The sequence below is a fragment of the Staurois parvus genome, unplaced genomic scaffold (assembly GCF_062004578.1).
Source record: "Staurois parvus isolate SC_StPar_1 unplaced genomic scaffold, SC_StPar_1.0 ptg000264l, whole genome shotgun sequence".
NCBI lineage: Eukaryota > Metazoa > Chordata > Amphibia > Anura > Ranidae > Staurois > Staurois parvus.
In genome coordinates this window covers 5274504-5294228 of record NW_028318060.1, presented here as the reverse complement: position 1 = coordinate 5294228, position 19725 = coordinate 5274504, and the positions used below count along the sequence as shown (strand labels likewise).

The window sequence follows — 19725 nt, the reverse complement described above, 5'->3', positions numbered from 1 at the left end:
TCACTGAATGGAACCTTGGCAGATTTGCCCATCACTAGCAGCTCTTACATTTTACGTGTCGGAAGCAAATCAAGGCTATGAAGCTAAACAAATAATGCTGTGTCACCCAACATAGCTGTACCTGTTTTAGAGAGAAACATTTCAGCATCTAATATTATATCTTTGTGGTTTATATGTACTGTATCTCAAAAACAGTGTGCCAAAACAATTCCCTATTGTGCAGATTTTCTGTGGCTGTATTTTGAAACCAGGTCATGACTCATTAATAATTGTATTTACATTTTCATATTATTGCATCAATGTAGCTTGGATACATTTGCCTTCAGCACTACTGTGTTAAAAGGGCTAAGGTATTTTGCTTTAGTTAAAAATTATACAATTTAACCAAACACAGAAATACTCGTTTATCAAAGTAAAGGAGATATATATGTAGTATGTTTGAAACAACAAATGTAATGCTTGAATTTTAGTATGAAGATACTAGAAAGTTGATTGTCTCCAACACCTGCAAAGATCTGATCAAAATTTGAATTGATAAAGCAAAATAATAACTACAGAACTGAAACATATTTGTATCTGACTTTTGCACCTACTCGAGTATCCTTTACTTTGATTTAAAATATGTATATAGCAGGGGCGGACTGACCATTTGGAAACTCGGGCACTGCCCGAGGGCCCGGGGTCAGTAGGGGGCCCCATGAGATGCCCCTGGTACCTTTTTGATAGGCATTTTTGAGTTTGGGCAAGGACACCGGGGCACCATGATCCCCTATTGCCCAGGGGCCACATGAGTTGTCAGTCGGCCCCTGGTATATAGTTATTTGCATATAGCATGTGCAAGCAAAAATACTGTATTTTTTTAATTTACCATGCATAAGACTAGGTATTCAAAGTGACCACAGCCTCTCCTTATTTACTAAGAAAATAGAACATACAAATCTTAAGTGAACAGCCTCTATTCCTGACATATCCCCATGGCCCTACCACACAGTCACACAGACACAAACACACACTTGGTCATACTTGTCATTTAAGTATGTGGCTTTTGTATATGTTTTTACAATATGATGTGTTGTAGCACTTTAAGAATGCATAACCAATCCAACTACATTCTGATGAGTCTGTAAATAATCTCTGTTAGGAGTGGCAAAAGAAGTGAGCATGCCAACTAAGTTTATTAGGTTCAATTGATTTATATTTGCCTAAATGACAGTCACAGAAGTAGCCAATGTATTTGAGGATTCACCACACTCCTTATACCAAGGCAGGTATTTTGCAGGGCTGCCTGACAGGCACCTTCAACAAGCCTTTCTAAACATTTTTATTAGACTCTTTTAAACTATTTTATATTTGTCCAGTGTGCTATATGGACTTTTATTCTGTAACAACAAGCCCCAATGAAGGGTGGTGGTGAATCATGAAATGTGTGGGATACTCTTGTAACACTTACTAATAAAAATCATGCTATATTAAACTTAATTGGGGCTCTCAGTTTTTATTCATTTCTTTGCATCACTATGAAAGTGATCTCTGGTAGGTTCATTTGGTTCAAGAGAACTTCCCTCACTACAAGCTTGCAAATCATTCTTTACATTAATGTCCAACACAACAATCTCTGTTAGGAAGACAAACATGTGAGAGAAAAAGCAGGTAGGGTACCCTTTCTATTTGTCCCTATCAAAGTTTGTTGCGTTATTACATACTATGCAAAGGGGGATCTGCAACAATGACTGGAGGTAGGGGTGGGGGGCTGATGGCTTGAGTGCAGTTTCATGGGATAGTATAGTTTAATTACATGGTCACAAACCAACCTATATTTCTGGTAAGCAGAAAGAAACCAGAGCAACCAGAGGGAAACCATTCAAAGATGGACTGAAGTTCTAAACTGTGCAGCGATTTAATCCTAGAGCAATGTTGCTGCAAAGAACCCATATTATCCCCCATGTTGCTTTGTAAGACTACATTGTATAGAGTTTCAAGTTGACTTTAATTCGGTTAGTTTTCTGTCTCATGCAGAGACTCTGAAATTTTCACTTCCCCTACACTGGTATGGCATTACAGTACATTATGACAGCACATCAGATTCCATCACACCATCTAGAGCATCAGCTATAAATCAAGCCTTGGTCAGAGTGACACACAAAAAAAAGATAATTTTGTAATTCTTTTTACAGTACTCTTGTACTGTAAAAAAGCGAGGCATTCAAGATAGATGAGATAACTGTTGTCTGCTATCAACATTTTGTTGGACTATACTATAATAGACTATACTATACCGTGTAAAGTGCAGCAATTACTGAAAGTATAAGCTTGCTATTCTTTAAGAACAAGTCTTAAACCTGAATTATTTGATCTAAATTTTTATATGCTGTCAGGGGCGTAGCATCAGTTCTTTGTCCCTAATAGAAGTTCCGGGATGCCCACAAACCCCTAGACAACAAACCCAGTCTTTTATCTCCATAAAATACAATTACACACTATACAATGCTAATAGCAACCTGTTATGGACACAAAATAGTACTGCTGTTGCTACATTCAAAACATGTGTGAGATGAGGGGATGGATGCTGCTCAGAACTGTCCCTGGAGTCCGGAGTGGATGGAATGGCCTCAGCCGCCATATGACATTTAAATTATAATAAAATTAAAAATAAAAAAAGTAAAATTAAATAAAAAACAACAGCAAAAGGATAATTAATTAGTGATCACTTATAAAACAATTCATTTTATATTTTAATGTTATTGTAATTTAAATGTCATGTGTTTACTATGATGTGCCTGAAGCTGTCTTACTGAAGTGTAAAGATTGAATGTGTTGTGGTGAAGCCATATAGTAGGAAGTTAGCAGTATTAACAGTGTGTGTAGGGACATGGTCAGTCCATGCATGGCTATTGAACTGTGACAGTTGTTGAGCGGCTCCATTACCACAAATGTTAAATTATATATTTTTTAAAGTGTATCTTTTTGAATGGTCACTAGATGTCATAATTTTTAGGTTGGTGGAAGCATACATGAACAATGTAGAGAGGTGTGGTTGTTTGTGAGTTAAGTCCCAGTTCACCTTGCCTATAAATGCTACCCTCTCACGTGGTATGGGCACACCCTTAGAGGAAGTTGTGACCACGAAATGCATCAGGCGTGACCGTAAGTGACGCAGCAGACTGTTCACAGAAGTGTGGTGAGACGCCGATCACATTTTTCTATGTGGTTAACTGACAATTTGTAGATGATACATGTGTTAAGCGAAATCAGTTGTACACTTGTGAGTGCATTTTAATAGGCGGTTTTGTTATTTGAATACATTTTGAAATGGGATTATGCTATGTGGCTCGTTTGTTTTTCCTCCTTTGGAGCTTTAGTGACCGGTTTAAACCACCAAGGGGATTACATAACAAGGACCAAGGGATCATTGGGCAACTAAGCTTTCATGCTAGACAAGCAATTAGGTCTGGTTAGTGAGGTGTCTGGAGGGGAGAGTGACGCACCGATTACACTCTGGTGATTAGAGTGAAACATTTGAAGAGGAGGTCTAATATTCATGGACTTTTACTGAACTTTATAGAAGGACATTCATTGGTGGACTGCTTTCTACAGACTATAGAAGAATATTGTTTAATACAGGTGTAAGACAGTAAAAATGTGTTGCCACCTAATACAGGAAGCGCCTGAACAGGACTATCATGGTAGGATCACTAGGTATTATTTTAATAAAAGCTGCACTTTCAAAAAAAGATTAAAATCAACATTGGAAATTACATAAACATAAACATATTTAAAGTGAACCCTCACCACAGACATTTTTGTATGATCTGATAGTTAAAGAAAACTTACTTATTCTTCTCTTTATTACTGAAGAAATAAAATTATAATTCTATCATTTTAGAAAACTCTGGCTCGGCTGCATCTTAAAGTGGAAATATACTCACCTTGGATCCAGTGATGAAGAATCCTGGATCTCCCTGCCCAGCTGCTGACATCTTTGGGCAGACGACTTCTGGGTCCCAGTTGCCAGCCACTGGGCAGTCGGGGGTAACACCAATCCTGCACATGTGTGAGAGTTCAGTCAGATTCGGCATTGCCGAATTTGTACAGTAAGCTGCGCATGCGCAGTTCACAGTATAAGGGAGGATAGGCAGGTAAGTAACGTTAATGCAGGGCTTGAAATTTCCACTTGCCTGCTCGCCAATGGCGAGTGGAAATTACGGTGGGGGTGAGTGAGTCCCCCAGGGCCGTCTTGCTGAGCAGGCTCGGAGCTCAGGCTGGATGTGTCATTGGCACTGGGAGCCGTCAGACTGCTCAATAGCTGAGTGCAGTGAAAGCAAAGCAAGGAGTGTGTGCTGTGCTCTCTGTCCCCCCCCCAGAGTGCAGTACCCGGCTGTGAGTGAACAACGAAGTTCTGCAACCTTTTATGGGGTGTGTGTCTGTGTGTGTGTACGTGTACATGTGTGTGTGTCTGTGTATGCATGTACAATTGTACATGTGTATCTGTACATGTGCCTGTGTGTATGTATATGTGTGTGTGTGTACACACATGTGTCTGTGTGTACATGTGTATGCATGTACATGTGTCTGTGTGTATGTACATGTGTATGTGCGTGTGTATTTATGTGTACATACATGTATCTGTGTGTATGCATGTCTGTACGTGCCTGTGTGTGTATACATGTGTCTGTATGTGTGTGTGTGTGTGTGTAAGTGTCTCTGTGCGTGTGTGTACATGTTTCTGTGTGTGTGTATGTACATGTCTGTGTGTGGGTACAGGTGTCTCTGTTTGTGTGTGTTTGTTGGTGGCGAGTAACTCTAAGGCCTGGCTAGTAGCTCAGGACTTGAAATTTTAAGCCCCTCTTTAATGCATTTAAACTCTTGCCTGTTCACTCATTTTTAACCTAAAGTTCCACTATAGGTATGCCATTCAGTTCCGGGCACCGGTCCTCAGGAACTAGAGAGAGTTCAGAAAAGGGTAACAAAGCTAATAAGGGAGCTGGAGAATCTCATTTATGAGGAATGGCTACACACATTAAACTTATTTTCCCTAGAGAAGAGATGCTTGAGAGGAGACATGATCGCAATGTACAAATATTTAATTGGTCATTCTAGCATAGGGGGAAAGCTCGGATAAGCATGTGGAACTTCCTTTCCACAACTGGAGGTGTCAGTGGGAAGTGTTGATAATTAAAAAAAAAAAAAACTTGGACATCTTAATGAACACAATACACAGAGATTTAGGAAGTGGTAGAGAAATGATACATACAAAAAAACCACACCCACACAGTTTGAACTGGATGGACCGGTGTCTTTATTCAACCTTACCAACTGTGTAAGTATGTAGCTATGTTACCTCTGCTCAGCTGTAATAAATTACCAAATCTCTTCAAAATACTTTAAAATTAATACTTTTTTTTCTGTCAGAAGTTCTGAAGGACATGTGTCTATTGCATGTGCCTGGTATCTGTAGTTGGGGAACCACATGCAATCTCTTTAAATAATTAATTAATTAACACCCTCCCACCCGACCTATAGCAGATTGACGGACGGGCAGGACACTTGCCATTGTGACTGGGCGTCATATGATGTCCTGTCAAAAGCAGCAATTCATGGGGCCGCGCAAGGGCACGATCTGTCCATGGGACACAGCCGATGACATATCACTACAACGGCCCGTTGCCAGTGTCATGTGATCGCTGTGACCAATCACAGCAGATCACATGTCGATTGTATAATCACAATATAATGTACAATGGATGGCTTCCTGTCATGCCAGTCAATGTATACAATTGTGTTGTTAGCTGTGATTGATCAAAACAGTCACATGGTACAGACAGGGCCAATCACAGCCCATCTGTATCATGTGATCAGCTTTGCCCAATCACAGCTAATCACATCAAAAGACTGAATGAATCAGTTTCATTTAGTAACAATGATTCCAAAGATCAAGGAAATACATTGGTATTAGCAATCATAATGTGTAAAAAAAAAAATCCTGATCACTTGGCCAGAGTAGTTCACTGTTACTATGGTAACATTGTATTGTTTTGGTCACGGTGTGTTGAAAAAAAAAATAGTAAAAAAAAAAAATATATAGTAATAAAAAAGAAAATTGTTTTTTTTTTTTTACATACTGTCACCAGTCAGTGTCCCTGATCACCGCCACACCAGTTATATAATCAAGAAATTAGATTGGTAGTCAGTAAATTGATTGATCGATTGTCAGATATATATACCATGGTTTGTGAACTCTATAACCTTTCTACAGACTAAATAATATACACTAATTTCGGGTATTTTCACCAAATGTGGCAGAATACATTTTGACCTAAATTTATGAAGAAATGTTATTCATTTGCAAAATTGTATAACAAAAATAAAGAAAAAGGATTTTTTTTTCAAAAGTTTCAGGTTTATTTTATTTAGCAAACAATAAAAAACTCAGTGGTGATTAAATACCACCAAAATAAACCTCTATTTGTGTTGCATGACAGTGCAATTGTCATTCAATGTGTGACAACACTGAAAGCTGAAAATTAGCCTGGGCAGGAAGGGGATAAAAGTGCCCCGTCTTGGAGGAAAAAAAAAGCTTATGGGTTAAATTTTGCAAAATAATCCATTAGCCTTTGCAAATACATTCACTCACTAGTAAAAATTGTAAAACTAGTACATGTCAAAGCTGGGTACCACAATTATTGTTGATTTGTCTGAATTTTCATGTATAAGGCTTTAAAACACATTATGAAAAGCTATAACATTTGCTCATAATAAATATAGAATATTAGAATTGTACAAATTACTATATTTTGTTTTGTCACTCATTTCTGTTTCATCTTTTTTTTTTTCAAATTAGGTGGCATTAACGGGTGCAAACCTCTACATTGCCTTCAGGTGTTTTGTATTCAAACTAGTTAACGAGATTTCCCCCACATACTGACATTGCGAGTATAGTTGAACCTTGGTCATGTCACACAGTTTAACTAGTTTGATCCATGTATTTTATTCTCTTTATATTGTACGCTTGTTTCAGTTTTCTACAGCTCAAGCCAAGTTGTCATTGAGCATGCATGCCATTATCCAGCAGCATTTTGGATAGTGTCCATTCATTGACATGCATATTTAACATTCTGCTACTACCAAAGTCAAAATAAAGGCAGGAGCAGTGTAAGCTTTTCCAGTTGTCCTGTAGCTATTATACAAAGTAAGCCCTAGGAAGATGTGTATTACCACCTGTTGTTTGAGGTCAGTTTACACAAAATGGAATGCCACTTATGTATGAATCATAAATCAATAAATGCAAACTGTTTTTTACAAACAATGCATAAAAGCAGAACAAAACTCAAACCAAAAACCCATTCTACAAAATTAAGTTAAATTTTAATGTAATAGTTACAATAGTGTACTACAGGCAAAAGCCTTTAAGACCCATTCAAATATTTTCACTGGCTAAGCTGCTTTCATTATGTAATACTAGCAGGAAAATGCAATTTTAAAACGTTCCATTTGGAGCTGGCAAAAATGATTTTGCACAGTGAAAAATGAATGTATGACTTATGTGACAGAAAAGGGGTTTAGGCTCAATACTTAATGTAAACTTTTTGTTAGTGCAGAATTGCTGTAATAAATAGCTACATTGAGCATAGTGTTAATTGTGTAACTAGTTTCTATTAACATGCAGCATAGACATAAACATATGGCAGTGTCTCTAGAGCCTACTTGGTAATACTGGAAGAAATGTGTCTGTATTTTCCTGGGATTTGTAGGTCTCAGATCACCTATACTTTGTACCTAGGGGAAGCACAGCTACCAAATTGAGATCAGCAATGACAGTTCTTAGAGCTTTGAAATGCCTGCCATCTCAATTCTCTAGAATATTGTGTAGCAAAGCAGATTTAATATGCATACTTACCGGTTCACCTGGAATTCCTAGTGGACCTGGAGCTCCATTCCTCCCCTGTTTAAATGAAGAAAGATGTCTTAATCAAACTGTGTTATCCTATATAACATACATCACATTGCTTACCAGATTCTTTATGCATTAGCCTCAATTAGCAAAACTAAATTAAACATCTTGTTATACTACAAATAAAATGACGTGTATGTGACATTTACCTTAAACGCAGAGTGGCAAGGCTTTTACAATAAGTAAGCAGTGGTGGCTTGGAAAAGGCTAAAATATGAAAATGTAAATAATACCTAAATTATACATTAGAACTTCTTGTTCAGAGAATTTGTTGTGGGTGTAGATTTGTTCAGTCCATGCCTGATATTTTTTTTTAAGTGCTGAATTTGCTCAACTCCCAAACAGACATCAAACACTACTGTCAATACTCTGTACAGGGCAATGGTAACCTATTTTAGAACATGAAGACTTTTATCATTTTTTAATGCTTGTCTTCTGTGTAGTCCATGTCATATATTTAAACCATACCTTCATTCCAGTAGTAATTTGGGGCCTCAAGAGAGATCAAACATATTTATCCCATTTTGTGAAATTGGTAAAAGTAATAGCCTTACATCTTGTATAAAACAGCATCCATCTGTGTAAGTAAAATGTTCTATGCAACACATGCTTCAAGGGGTGAAGTTCACCTCTAAAACTCTTCTGGCCATAAAAAGCTTGTATGCTGAGGCAATTATTATGTTATTCATTCTGCTACAATTCACAGCCCAAAAAAACTTTTTTCTCGGTGTCTTGCTTTTTAGACTTGTTCTTGGGGTTTTTTGGGGTACTGATTCAGAAAATTTAATTGGCTACGCTGCGTCAGCTCTAGGTAGATATGATGGAATTGATTTATATTTTTAGTCATTTTTTGAAAAGATCTTGCTGATCAACTTGTTCTCCTGTTACCCAGATTAGGTTTTTGCATACAAGTTATCAAATTTAGAGTGTTTACATACTTCCAAATGTAATTTTATATCAGAAACATTGGTTTCTAAAGTGTAAGTTACTAAGTGTATTATAGTTTTGATCATATAGAAGGTGTGTGTATATTGCCACTCATTATGTTTCATTTTTGCAGATTAAGCACCGTAGAGGTTATGGCTACTTTTTTCTGTTTTTCTTTCATGCTACAAGGATATTAAATAAAACACTGCATCACAATATTCTGATTTTTGATGAGTGACCTAAGTGAAGAGTGGGATATGGCAAAATGTGTGTTGGCCTGTGTTAATATTGTAAAATAATGACATTTTATTGGTCATATAACTAGAGTTATATGACCAACAGAAAAGAGTTTTACATTTTAGAAAACAGATCTATTGTTTTTCTTGTTGGTGGCAAATAATGTTCTTTACTTTTTGATAGGGAAAATCAGTGGTGAACAAAAATGGTTTTACATGTAAGTAATCTTATGGGAGGGACCATTATTCTAACAACCACTTGATGCATCTTTGAAAGATCTCTGTTAGTTTAGACCAGCCTTTCTCAACATTTTTAACATGGAGGAACCCTTGAAATAATTTTCTAGTCTTAGGGAACCTCTGTTAATAATTACAATATCTATTGTTGGTATGTTTCCCTGATGCCCACTAAGAAAAATGCTTTTTACATTTGTGGTAAGCTAGAGCAATCAACCCTTTACAGGTAGCCAGCACAATCATTGGTTTCAGTGGTTACATTTCTGGGAGGCAGAAATTGCTCATTGCCAAGAACCCCCAGCAACCTCTAGTCGAACCCTGGTTGAGAATGGCTGCTTTAGACATAAACAGACATGTAGATTGAAACACTTAGACTCCTGTATATTTGTTAATGTTTTAATTACTGAAGATCAGGTAAATAAAACTATACACTTATGGATTAAGGGGATGCTCTAGATGTGTTACTAAATACTTTTGGTGCAATGAGTTTACTTGTGCTGCAAGCATTTTTGTCACAGATCATAAACCTGCAAAATGTCTATAACAACAAGAGGAAGTATATAATTATGTCCCTAACAGTTGTAAATACACAGAATAAATATGGTATTTGTGCATGACTTGAATAGAACCTAAACATAGAATATTGACTGCAGATAAATGCCACATACTCTTCCTACTTATTTATTCATGACTTAGCCTTAGGACAAGATATGTGTTTATCTGAAGCACGTTCAAATGTATTTATTTTTGATTTTAACTTAAATAGCATGAAGTTTGCAACTATTGTATGACAGTCTGTACAGTTTAGCTTGAAAGAAAAAATCATTAGATAGGTAAAGACACCTTTTAAACAAATGATTTACATTCATATATTATTTACACAATCAAGCATGTATGCACAATAAAGCATGTTCTATTTAAAATGTAAGTACCATTTATGGCTACAGGAAAAAATACACAATGTTCTGTTACTGCTGGTAATTTTTGCACAACACTACAGTATCAGGTGGAAATTAATATGCTACCGATATACCAAGTAGAATTTTCTATACCATTGCCTAGTACTGCAGACATACAGGGGTTGATTTACTAAAGGCAAATTGGTTGACAAACTGAATTTTCATCACAGTCACTAAGTTAGGGGAAAATTCCCTTTGGAAAGTAAAAATTTCACTGCAAAGTGAACTGCCTATTCATCTTTAGTAAATAAACCCCACAGAGTGCAAGTGTGATAGCCTTCACAATATATCTAAGACATTATGTTGATTATGTTTATATGGGTAAAAAAAATGTCAAAATCAAATGTATTTAGATCTCTGCCATCAAAGGCTAGATCCCTTTTATTGTCTTGAATGTCTCAAACTGTAAATTTACCATAGTTTTGCTTCTATGTACAAAAAGACTACATAATGAGTAGAAACATGTAACGTATCCTTTCAAGTAGCAGTTGTCAACATCCTCAGTAAACAGAATGGATTGTTAGATGACCAACAATTGACTCTTCAAAGCTCATCAAAAGCAAAGAACCTAAGAGTCTTCTCCACAAAATCTTCAAAACGTGCTTTATGCGCATTACTGTCACTGGGTAAACTACAGTAAAAGCCCAGACAAAGCCTAAGAAATGACTCTTCAGGATGGATAGATTCAATGATCTATTCAAAATTCAGAAAGCTTTCTGTGTGCCATACCTATTCCATAGCCAGCTTTGTCTTTATATGAGTACATTGTGCTTCAGTTGACATTCCACGATAAAAAAACTCCTGCTTTACTATTAAAACTGCTAAGAGTTTAAACTATTTGCAGCTAAACAGAATTTATGATAATGCTACTTTATTAGATGTACTGGTATTTCTATCATGAATCTACAATTCTCCACAGGGTTACTTTTCTTTTTTTAAAGTACATATTGTTTAAACACTTCACAAAATATAAATTTATAATAGGCATGCCTACTGGTGTTTTTAAGTCACATGCAATTCTCTCACTCCTTCTTTGCAATGGCTTTGGAATCTCATCTGAATGAGGCCCTAGCTTTTCACCATTTGATAATATATACTTTTCTACAGGTATGGGGAAAAACATTTCTTGTTTTTTACTTTGAGATAAAATGTTAGTTGTAAAAAAAGCTGCTCTAATTGTTTTGTGGAATAAAGAAAGTGAAGCTGTCAGTAGATATAATGCCCACCCTTGAAGATTTATCCTACTCAATTTGGCACACACAGCTTTTATGTAATTTGAAAATATTTGTAGATTAAAGCTAGTATACGCCCTAGAACTATAAAAACACAAGACTATTACACAACTGTATTAACCAAATTGTGCTCAACATTCCTTTGATTTTGTTTCAAGTTTATTCAGTAAGGCAGTGCAAAGAGAAAAACTGAAGTGCACAGTGTATTACCCATTAATAGCCATTCAGCTTATGGATCTGAAAGATGAATTCTGATGAGATGGTTCTTATGGGATATAGAGCTGTGCATTCTGTCCCTTGCCTTATTGAAAAAGCTTGTTTATCTTATTCAAGAAAAAATATATCGTAAAAGCTCAGAAATACAATTCACTATAATGTATTTAGAATCACATACAAATTAACTTTGCATTTTTAGAATTTATTTGACTTATTACATGACTTCAAGATAGGAATTGTAATATGTGAATTCTATATGCATTTTCAGTATTGTTCACTATTTCATTTTAAATGCCAAATCTACTCACCGGTATCCCAGCAATTCCTGGTGGACCAATTTGTCCCCGATCTCCCTAGGACACAAAAAATGCACACAATCCTGTTTAGCAATCCAGACCATGCTTTATTTATGAAACAAGAGAGACAAATGATATATTTATGGCTGAAAGAGCAGCAGTTTGTCATATACATTTTGTCAATGCTTAGTCAAGAATATAATTCATTAGCTAATCCAGCTGACACTTCTAATCTTGCTAGTCAGAATCCTCCATTATGTCTTTGTTCTGGAAATATGTAAACATTATTGCATGAGGATAAGTGAACCTCACGGGAAGTTATGCAGTGTTGAATCAATTCACAATGCCAAGTTCTATCCAAGCTCCTTGCATAGTGTAAGCTAAAGGATAATATATTTAGTCATCACATTCTAGGTTTATAGCTTTTAGGAACCCTCAGGTCATAATATATGTCTTCGGGGAAGACTCTAGGAAACATTTTAAGTCTCATTTCATCACCGTTTCTTTTTTAGCTCAAGGTTAGTGCACATAGTAAAATAATAACTTTATGTTATTAAATTGACTCAATATCTAGTGAACCAATATCTAATATCTAGCATGCATTTGGGCAAAAATACAACACAATGAAAATTACATTTAATTAAGATCATACGGTCATAATATGTATACTGATGCTTGATTAATACTATACTACATATTACAAAGTATCAATGGCATTTGTGCTAAATCATCTGAATATATCAGACAGATTTGGCCTCTTGAGATAATAATAATTGTCAATAAGTTGCCTGTGCAAAGGTAGCAATGCCAGGAAATAATTCATACCTTATCAATATTCAGCCTGATGATAAATGTGGTTAAATGTATTTTCTCTATGGATGCATCTTTTGTAATTTTTTGTCATATTGTTACTATTTTAAATGTAACTATAATATATTGAAATTCAGCACCATGTCAGTAGAGTAGATCAATCATATTTGATACACATGTATGGACAACTCTGCCAGAGATCAGACTACTGTACATCCTGCTGCCTCATATCCCATCCTACATTATCAGTTTCTGGTGTCTTTAGACCCCTTTCCATTTTTAGGTCCTACTATTTCCTTCTCATCCCTCACTATTGGGCCCTTTTTCTTCCTGATAATCCACTACCTTCAGGCCCTACTGTCTCCTGCCCCTCCTCCAAAATTAGGCTCAACTGCTTCCCCATCTCCCTTGTCCAGCATTTCTCAACCTTTTTACCACAGTGGAACCCCTAAAATAATTTTCAGGAGTCAGTGGAACCCTTTCTAAAACCAATTCAGAAGAGGTGAATGGCCTCTTACATTTGTGGTCAGTAGGAATAATGCAATCCTTAAAAACACCTAAAAATATATTTGGGTCATGCTTCTGTCTTTTTCCAAGTAGCATTGGCTGGCATCATCAGGTCAATCAGTCACACCTCAAGGCATCCCCGGAAACCTCTGAAAGAACCCTGATTATGAATGGCTGCCCTTGGCCATAAGGTCCTGCTGCCTCCAACATCTCTTCCACTGTTAGGCTCCACTATCTCCCCACCTCCTCCACTCCTCATGCCACTTCTCCAGTATGAGTTCCCACTGCCTCCTGAGCTGCTTACACCATTACTCACCACCACCATTATGTCCTACTGCCTGCTTTTCCTGGCTTCATGATCACTACCTCCGCTCCTTAAAACTTACCATATAGCAGTGTGCCTGTTTTGGTGCAGGATGTATTGGCAGAATCTCAATAAATAGCTAAAAGAATGTAATAGATTCTCCAACTGTTCTGTTCTTGGGTTTACTTCTATTAGTACACTGTGTGGTTGATTAAAAAAAACTGGAGAATGCAAAATCTGGTGCAGCTATGCATGGTAGCCAATCAGTTTCTAACGTCAGCTTGTTAAATTATTTTGTAAATATTTTACAAAAATTTGTATTTACTAGTGTCTGCAACAAAACATACACATATGAATACACATATGAATCTATCTATCTATCTATCTATCTATCTATCTATCTATCTCAATCTGTTTGAGAGATTAAAATGAAAATCTATTTATATGTTACAAGATTTTTGCAAGGCTTATAGTTACAAAAATATATTTTAATCTTTTCACAACTTTTCTATTTGTGTGCACATATACATAATGCTGAATTTTCTCTCATGTACATTTGCACCTACCCATCTGTTTGCATCAAAGTAATCAAGGTTTGTGGCTTATTTGGACATGTGGGCCATATGAGGCTGTAATGTGATTATGCAAATATGTAAATTACATGCTCATTTGCTAATTTCTTTTTAGTTCAATCAGAAAGACAACCTCAAAACTAAAATCAGGCCTAGATTTTCAACACCAGATCCTTTAAATGCACAACATTTAGTGTATGTACAGCCACAATATTTTTTTTGTTTTGTATAGAAAGGTTAAAACCACCTGTAGGTTTTTGCTTTTTGTGTCCCTTTCAGGAGATTTCACTTTCACTTTTTTGTCCCAGGAGCACAAGAAATAAGATTTTTTTTTAGAAAATAATGGCAATTTCTGTCAGATAGTTGTCTCTGGAACAAATATCCCAATGAAACATTTTTCACCTTAGCTTGTTCTGGTGACAGCTGTAATATTTTGAATTTGCTATCACCGTAAAACTTACCAGGGCAAGCAATGAGGGTGATTTTACTTAGCAGGGACAAAGACAGAGATAAAAACTTGCCGATGTAATCCTTCCTACAATATCTGAAACTAAAAAAACTTGGCTATACACTGTTTAAAGTGGTTCTAGAGATAAAATGTTTTTTTTTTTTATGCTATTGCTTTCTTTGCATTAAGATTAAAAAACCTTCTGTGTTCATCATCTCCCCTTATAGTTACCTGAGCCTGATTTTGATCTGGTACTGTTCCCAAGAGCAGCAGCTCTCTTGGCTCTCTCTCTCAACTGGAGTTTGAGACAGCAGTGGGGGCCATTGGCTTCTGCTGCTGCCAATCACAGCCAGTGAGGAGAGAGCGGGGGGCAGGACCAAGCCATGCTGTGTCAATGTACACACACAGCATGCCTTGGAGGTGAGTCTACATGAGTGCTCCCATAGCATGCAGCTTGTGATCTCAATTCAGTACTTTTTTTGAAAGTAGTGATTTTCCTGGCTTTCTCACTTTCCCCACTGGAGATCCAGGCAGCAGCTGGATCCATTGGCTCCGGTTGCTGCCAATCAAAGCCAGTGAGCTTACACAAGTTCCCCCATAGCAAGTTGTTTGCTCAAAGGGGGAGAGGAGCCAGGAGTGACAGTGGGAGACCCCAGAAAAGGAGGATCGGGGCTGCTGTGTGCAAAACCATTGCACAGAGCAGATAAGTATGAAATATTTATTATTAAAAAAAAAAATTGAATCACTTTAAACCAGGGAATATTACATGCAAGTGTCACTTGCAAGTTGGTTTTACTGATCATCCTACTGTTACAGGAAAGATGAATAGCAGCAAACCGACATATTCCAAAGTGGCTTCTTTTTTTGATCCATGAAATCTGTTACACAGGAGATGAGCAAAGATTTCTAACATGTATCTTGCACATAGTTTCTTGACTCAGCGCCTGTATTTGTGAAACCTGTTAGAAGCCCCTGCTCATCTTCTGTGTAATTGATTTATGGATCAATAAAGAAACCATGTTGGAATATGTTGGTGTGCTGCTATTCATCTATCATGTAACAGCCATTGCCAGTGATGAGCTGTGCAAGCACCTGTCTGTGATGGGCAAATGTGGACTGACCTGGAGTGACACCATGGTTTATTGTCACTGACCAACACGATTGACAGCAGAATTTAGGCCCTAAAGCTGATTGCAAGTTTGAGTCCCTCAAATTCCTTTTCAGTTGAATGATTCACTGTTTCAAGGAATAAATCTCTTCAAGTAGACAGGGCATGCTAGAGGCTGTAGAGTGCTTGTGACTGCTGTTACTGTTGTACCGACATTGATTCTATAGTCTTTTGCACTATTTACTTTTATTTAAGTGGAATGAAAATTTCATAATCTTTTGCACTATTTACTTTTATTTAAGTGGTTATGAAACCACCAGCTAAATTTCTTTACAAGATACATCAAACCCTCCCTATTATGGTTTGCATGTCCTGTTTATTGCAGCCATAGCACTGGATAGAGTGGCTGAAAATATCTTACAAAAGCCGTCCAAAAACCTTCACTTCCACAGAACACAACACCTACTGAAGACAATAAACAATAAAGATTTAAAGAAGGAAATTATTCTTCCATACCTTTTCTCCTGGGAGACCTTCAAGGCCTGGCAACCCCATAGGGCCAGCTTCTCCCTAGAACAAAGAACTTTACAGTGTAACCTACATTGCATTAGTCCAAACAGACACAGATAATTTTACATTTAAAAGATACAAAAACACAGTAAATCTGTCACTTTCTTTGTCACAGAAAGTAATTTAAGCCTGCAAAGTTCACCTTTTCTACAGTATTGTTAGAGCTGCCTGAGCGACAGTTTTAATTATCCTCCTACATGTTTATTTCACAATAAAAATTTCTGCAAAGGTTATCTGAAGCAAACTATAATTGCTGTAAAAGTCCTATTTTCTGATATTGCATCTGAAGATATTAAATTTATGGTGCTGTGCAACAACACCTATGAATAATTTTCACATTGGCCCAATAAAAAGGTACAAAACGTACAATGGATTCACTTTTCTTCTGGACAAATAGGTATAATAAAACACAGTAATAATGCAGTGTTAAAATACTACATTACCCAAAGCGTGGGATAAGAGGGGATCAAAGTTGTTTGAATTATGATGTGAACACACGTACATCCAGACAGGAAATATAGAAAAGGCTATGAAGCGTGAATTCATTTTTATCTCTTGCTAAGCAAAGCAACTGTTAAGGGCTTTTTTTCCTGTTTATTTTTGCATGGAAATATAATAAAGTTAAATATAGTTTACAGCCCTCCTCCTTGCAAGTGCAAAGAGAAGAACATTCAGTTGCAATAAATATATAATTATGATAATGTTATAATAAAATCAAGGAGGTGTGTGCTCTCTTTAACAGCCAATTTATTTTAGATGTTGGAGAACTAAATATGACATCTGAAAAAGGAGGTTACGTGGTGGCATGATTTTAGCCACATACCCTGCAAATATGACCCATTGTGGAACTATCATTCCTTTCGAATATATCTTGTTACCTTTAGTTATCCAATGTTAAATCTAATATGGAAGCAAAAGCACAAAATCATCAGCTGTAGCATTTGTCAGATAAAAAAAAATGAAGGAAGCCAATTTGCCTGCCACAAAATTAGCATTTCTGTTCATCAAGTTCTGAGAATTACACAAACTCATGGCCTGATCTAGGGGGGGTGCTGGGGTGAGCTACACCCCCCCCAAATTTCAGCTGCACCCCCCCACCCCGGCAAGCATTATCCAAGAGAAGCTGTCTGCAGTGGCTCACATAGCTCAGAAAGCACACACCCCCTCCCCTTCCCTACATGGACAGGAGAGAGAGGTGATTGATGTACACTGCCTCCTCCCACCCCTCTCTTCCTGTTTGCCCCACCCACACTCCAATTCCTAGCCAGTGCTAAGCCTGAGAAGATGTGTAGGTGGGACATTTCAAGTACTGCAGCTGACAACTAGATCAGGGCTGCAAGTTTGATTTTTCTGCCTGAGCCTGCAGAGACCAACCTGGGTGAGAGAGCTGAGCTCTGCACTACAACTGAACTTTCTCCATCCCCCTCCTTCTCTCCCCCTCTATCTCCCTCCTTCTCTCCACCCTCTGTCTCACTCCTTTTCTCCACCCTCCATCTCCCTCTTTCTCTCCCCCCTCCATCTCCTTCCATTCTCTCCCCCCTCCATTTTCCTTCTTGTTTCCTCCCTCCATTGCCCCCTCCATCTCCATCCTTCTCCTCCCCTCCATTGACCCCCTTCTCTCCCCCCTCCATCGCCCCACTTCTCTCCCTCCTCCATCTCCCTCCTTTTTTTGCCCCCTCCATCTCCCTCCCTTCTCTCTCCCCCTCTAGCTCCCTCCTTCTCTCCCCCCTCCATCTCCCACCCTCTCTCCCCCCTCCATCTCCCTCCCTTCTCACCCCCCTTCTCTCCCCCCTCCATCTCCCTCCTTTCTCTGCCCCCTCCATATACCACCTTCTCTCCCCCCTCCATCTCCCTCCTTCTCTCCCCCTCTAGCCCAGCTCGTGTGCTGCATAGATAAGAACAAAGGACATCCGATCGGCTGCACTCCAAACAGTCCACTTTATTGAACCAAGATAAAACCAATACAAACAGTATAAATACAGTGGGGGACTGGCAGGTAAACACGTTTGTTTCACGCTAAAGACAGTGCTTATTCATTACCCCATTCATTCATTGTTTGGAGTAAATCCGATTGGACATTCTTTGTTCTCAATACACTGACCAGTGCTGCCAGCTTTAGTCGGTGGTGCTGATTGTGCAGAAATTTTCCTAGAGGCTGATTGTACAGAAGTCGATCTGTACATTGACTTCTGTAAACCAGCCTGCCCATACATGGATCGGAATTTAAACGGTCCCTTATGAAGCAGATTCATTTTGATCCATGTATGGTCCCCAAAGAAAAAAATATAAGTTTTGTGTTCATAAAAACATATGAAATGGAAACATTTAATTAAAATCTGTTCCTTTGTCCTGAGGTTTGTGTCTTTGAGACGTTTGGTTCTGGCATAGTATTTATTATTTTGTGGGTAAGAGTACTGTGGTATAGGTGTGCATTGTATACAGCAGGCACAGATTCTGTTCAATCCCCCCTTAAGACCCTCCCACTGGCCAGCCACAGAATGTATTTTGCTGTTCATTCCCAGGGTGCCCCATGTCTTTCATAATCCCGATCTTGCTTACATTTTGTCATCATGCTTTTACTTTTTAATTGTGAAGCCAGTCAGATTACTGGTTATGAGTATTGTTAGTATTGTCAATGTTTACATATTGTTTACACTGTTTAGAGGCTAAGGTCGACTTTAAAAAAATATTATATGTCTTGTGCACTGCTGACTCCCTGTTCACTCCCCTTCTGACTAACTGTCCTCTGCCCTGCTGACCCCCTGTACACTGGCCTACAAACTGCTGACTCCTGCAATACATTACCATACTGACCCCTGTCCTCTGCTCTGCTGACCCACCATCCTCTGCCCTGTTGACCTCCTGTACACTGCCCTACAACTGCTGGTCCCTGCCCTTTGCGCTGCTAATCCTGTCCTATGCCCTGCTGACCCCCAGTACATTTCGCTACTGATTCCTGTTTTTGCATGTTGCCCTGCAGACCTCCTATCCTCTGACCCCCTGACATTTTTAACTGCACCCCATATAAGACCAGCTACATCTGGCCCTGCAAAGACTTAGAAGACAGTATAGACTGTATTCTTGAACCCTCCAGCAGCCAGTACTCTTTCCCAAAAAGAATGTTTATGTTAAAGGTATTCAGCCAAGAGCAATTCTGTTACTGGAAGTCAGTTTTAAACAGGAGATCAGAAACAAATCTTTACTTTCACATGGGTTTTTCAAGTGGTCCTAATCTTAATATGTAGTTGTTAGACTGCACTAACTAACTAAACAACTGAAGAATGGTAAAAAAAATCCATACAAGATTTAAGTTCTGATGGAATCTGTATTTTTTGGCTATTATCCATGCTAACGA

The 19725-nt window shown here is 37.8% G+C and overlaps 1 protein-coding gene across 2 annotated transcripts in view; it reads right to left on the bottom strand.

Moving 5' to 3' along the window:
• Window positions 1-19725, bottom strand: part of COL19A1 (collagen type XIX alpha 1 chain) — an 895475-nt gene that overhangs the window by 135639 nt on the left and 740111 nt on the right. For both annotated transcript variants that reach the window (XM_089681326.1, XM_089681327.1), the window contains exons 42-44: window positions 16317-16370; window positions 12064-12108; window positions 7895-7939 (exon numbers count right to left, since the gene is read on the bottom strand). In XM_089681326.1, the coding sequence (XP_089537452.1) occupies window positions 7895-7939; window positions 12064-12108; window positions 16317-16370 (144 nt within the window). The remainder of the gene's footprint in view (window positions 1-7894; window positions 7940-12063; window positions 12109-16316; window positions 16371-19725) is intronic.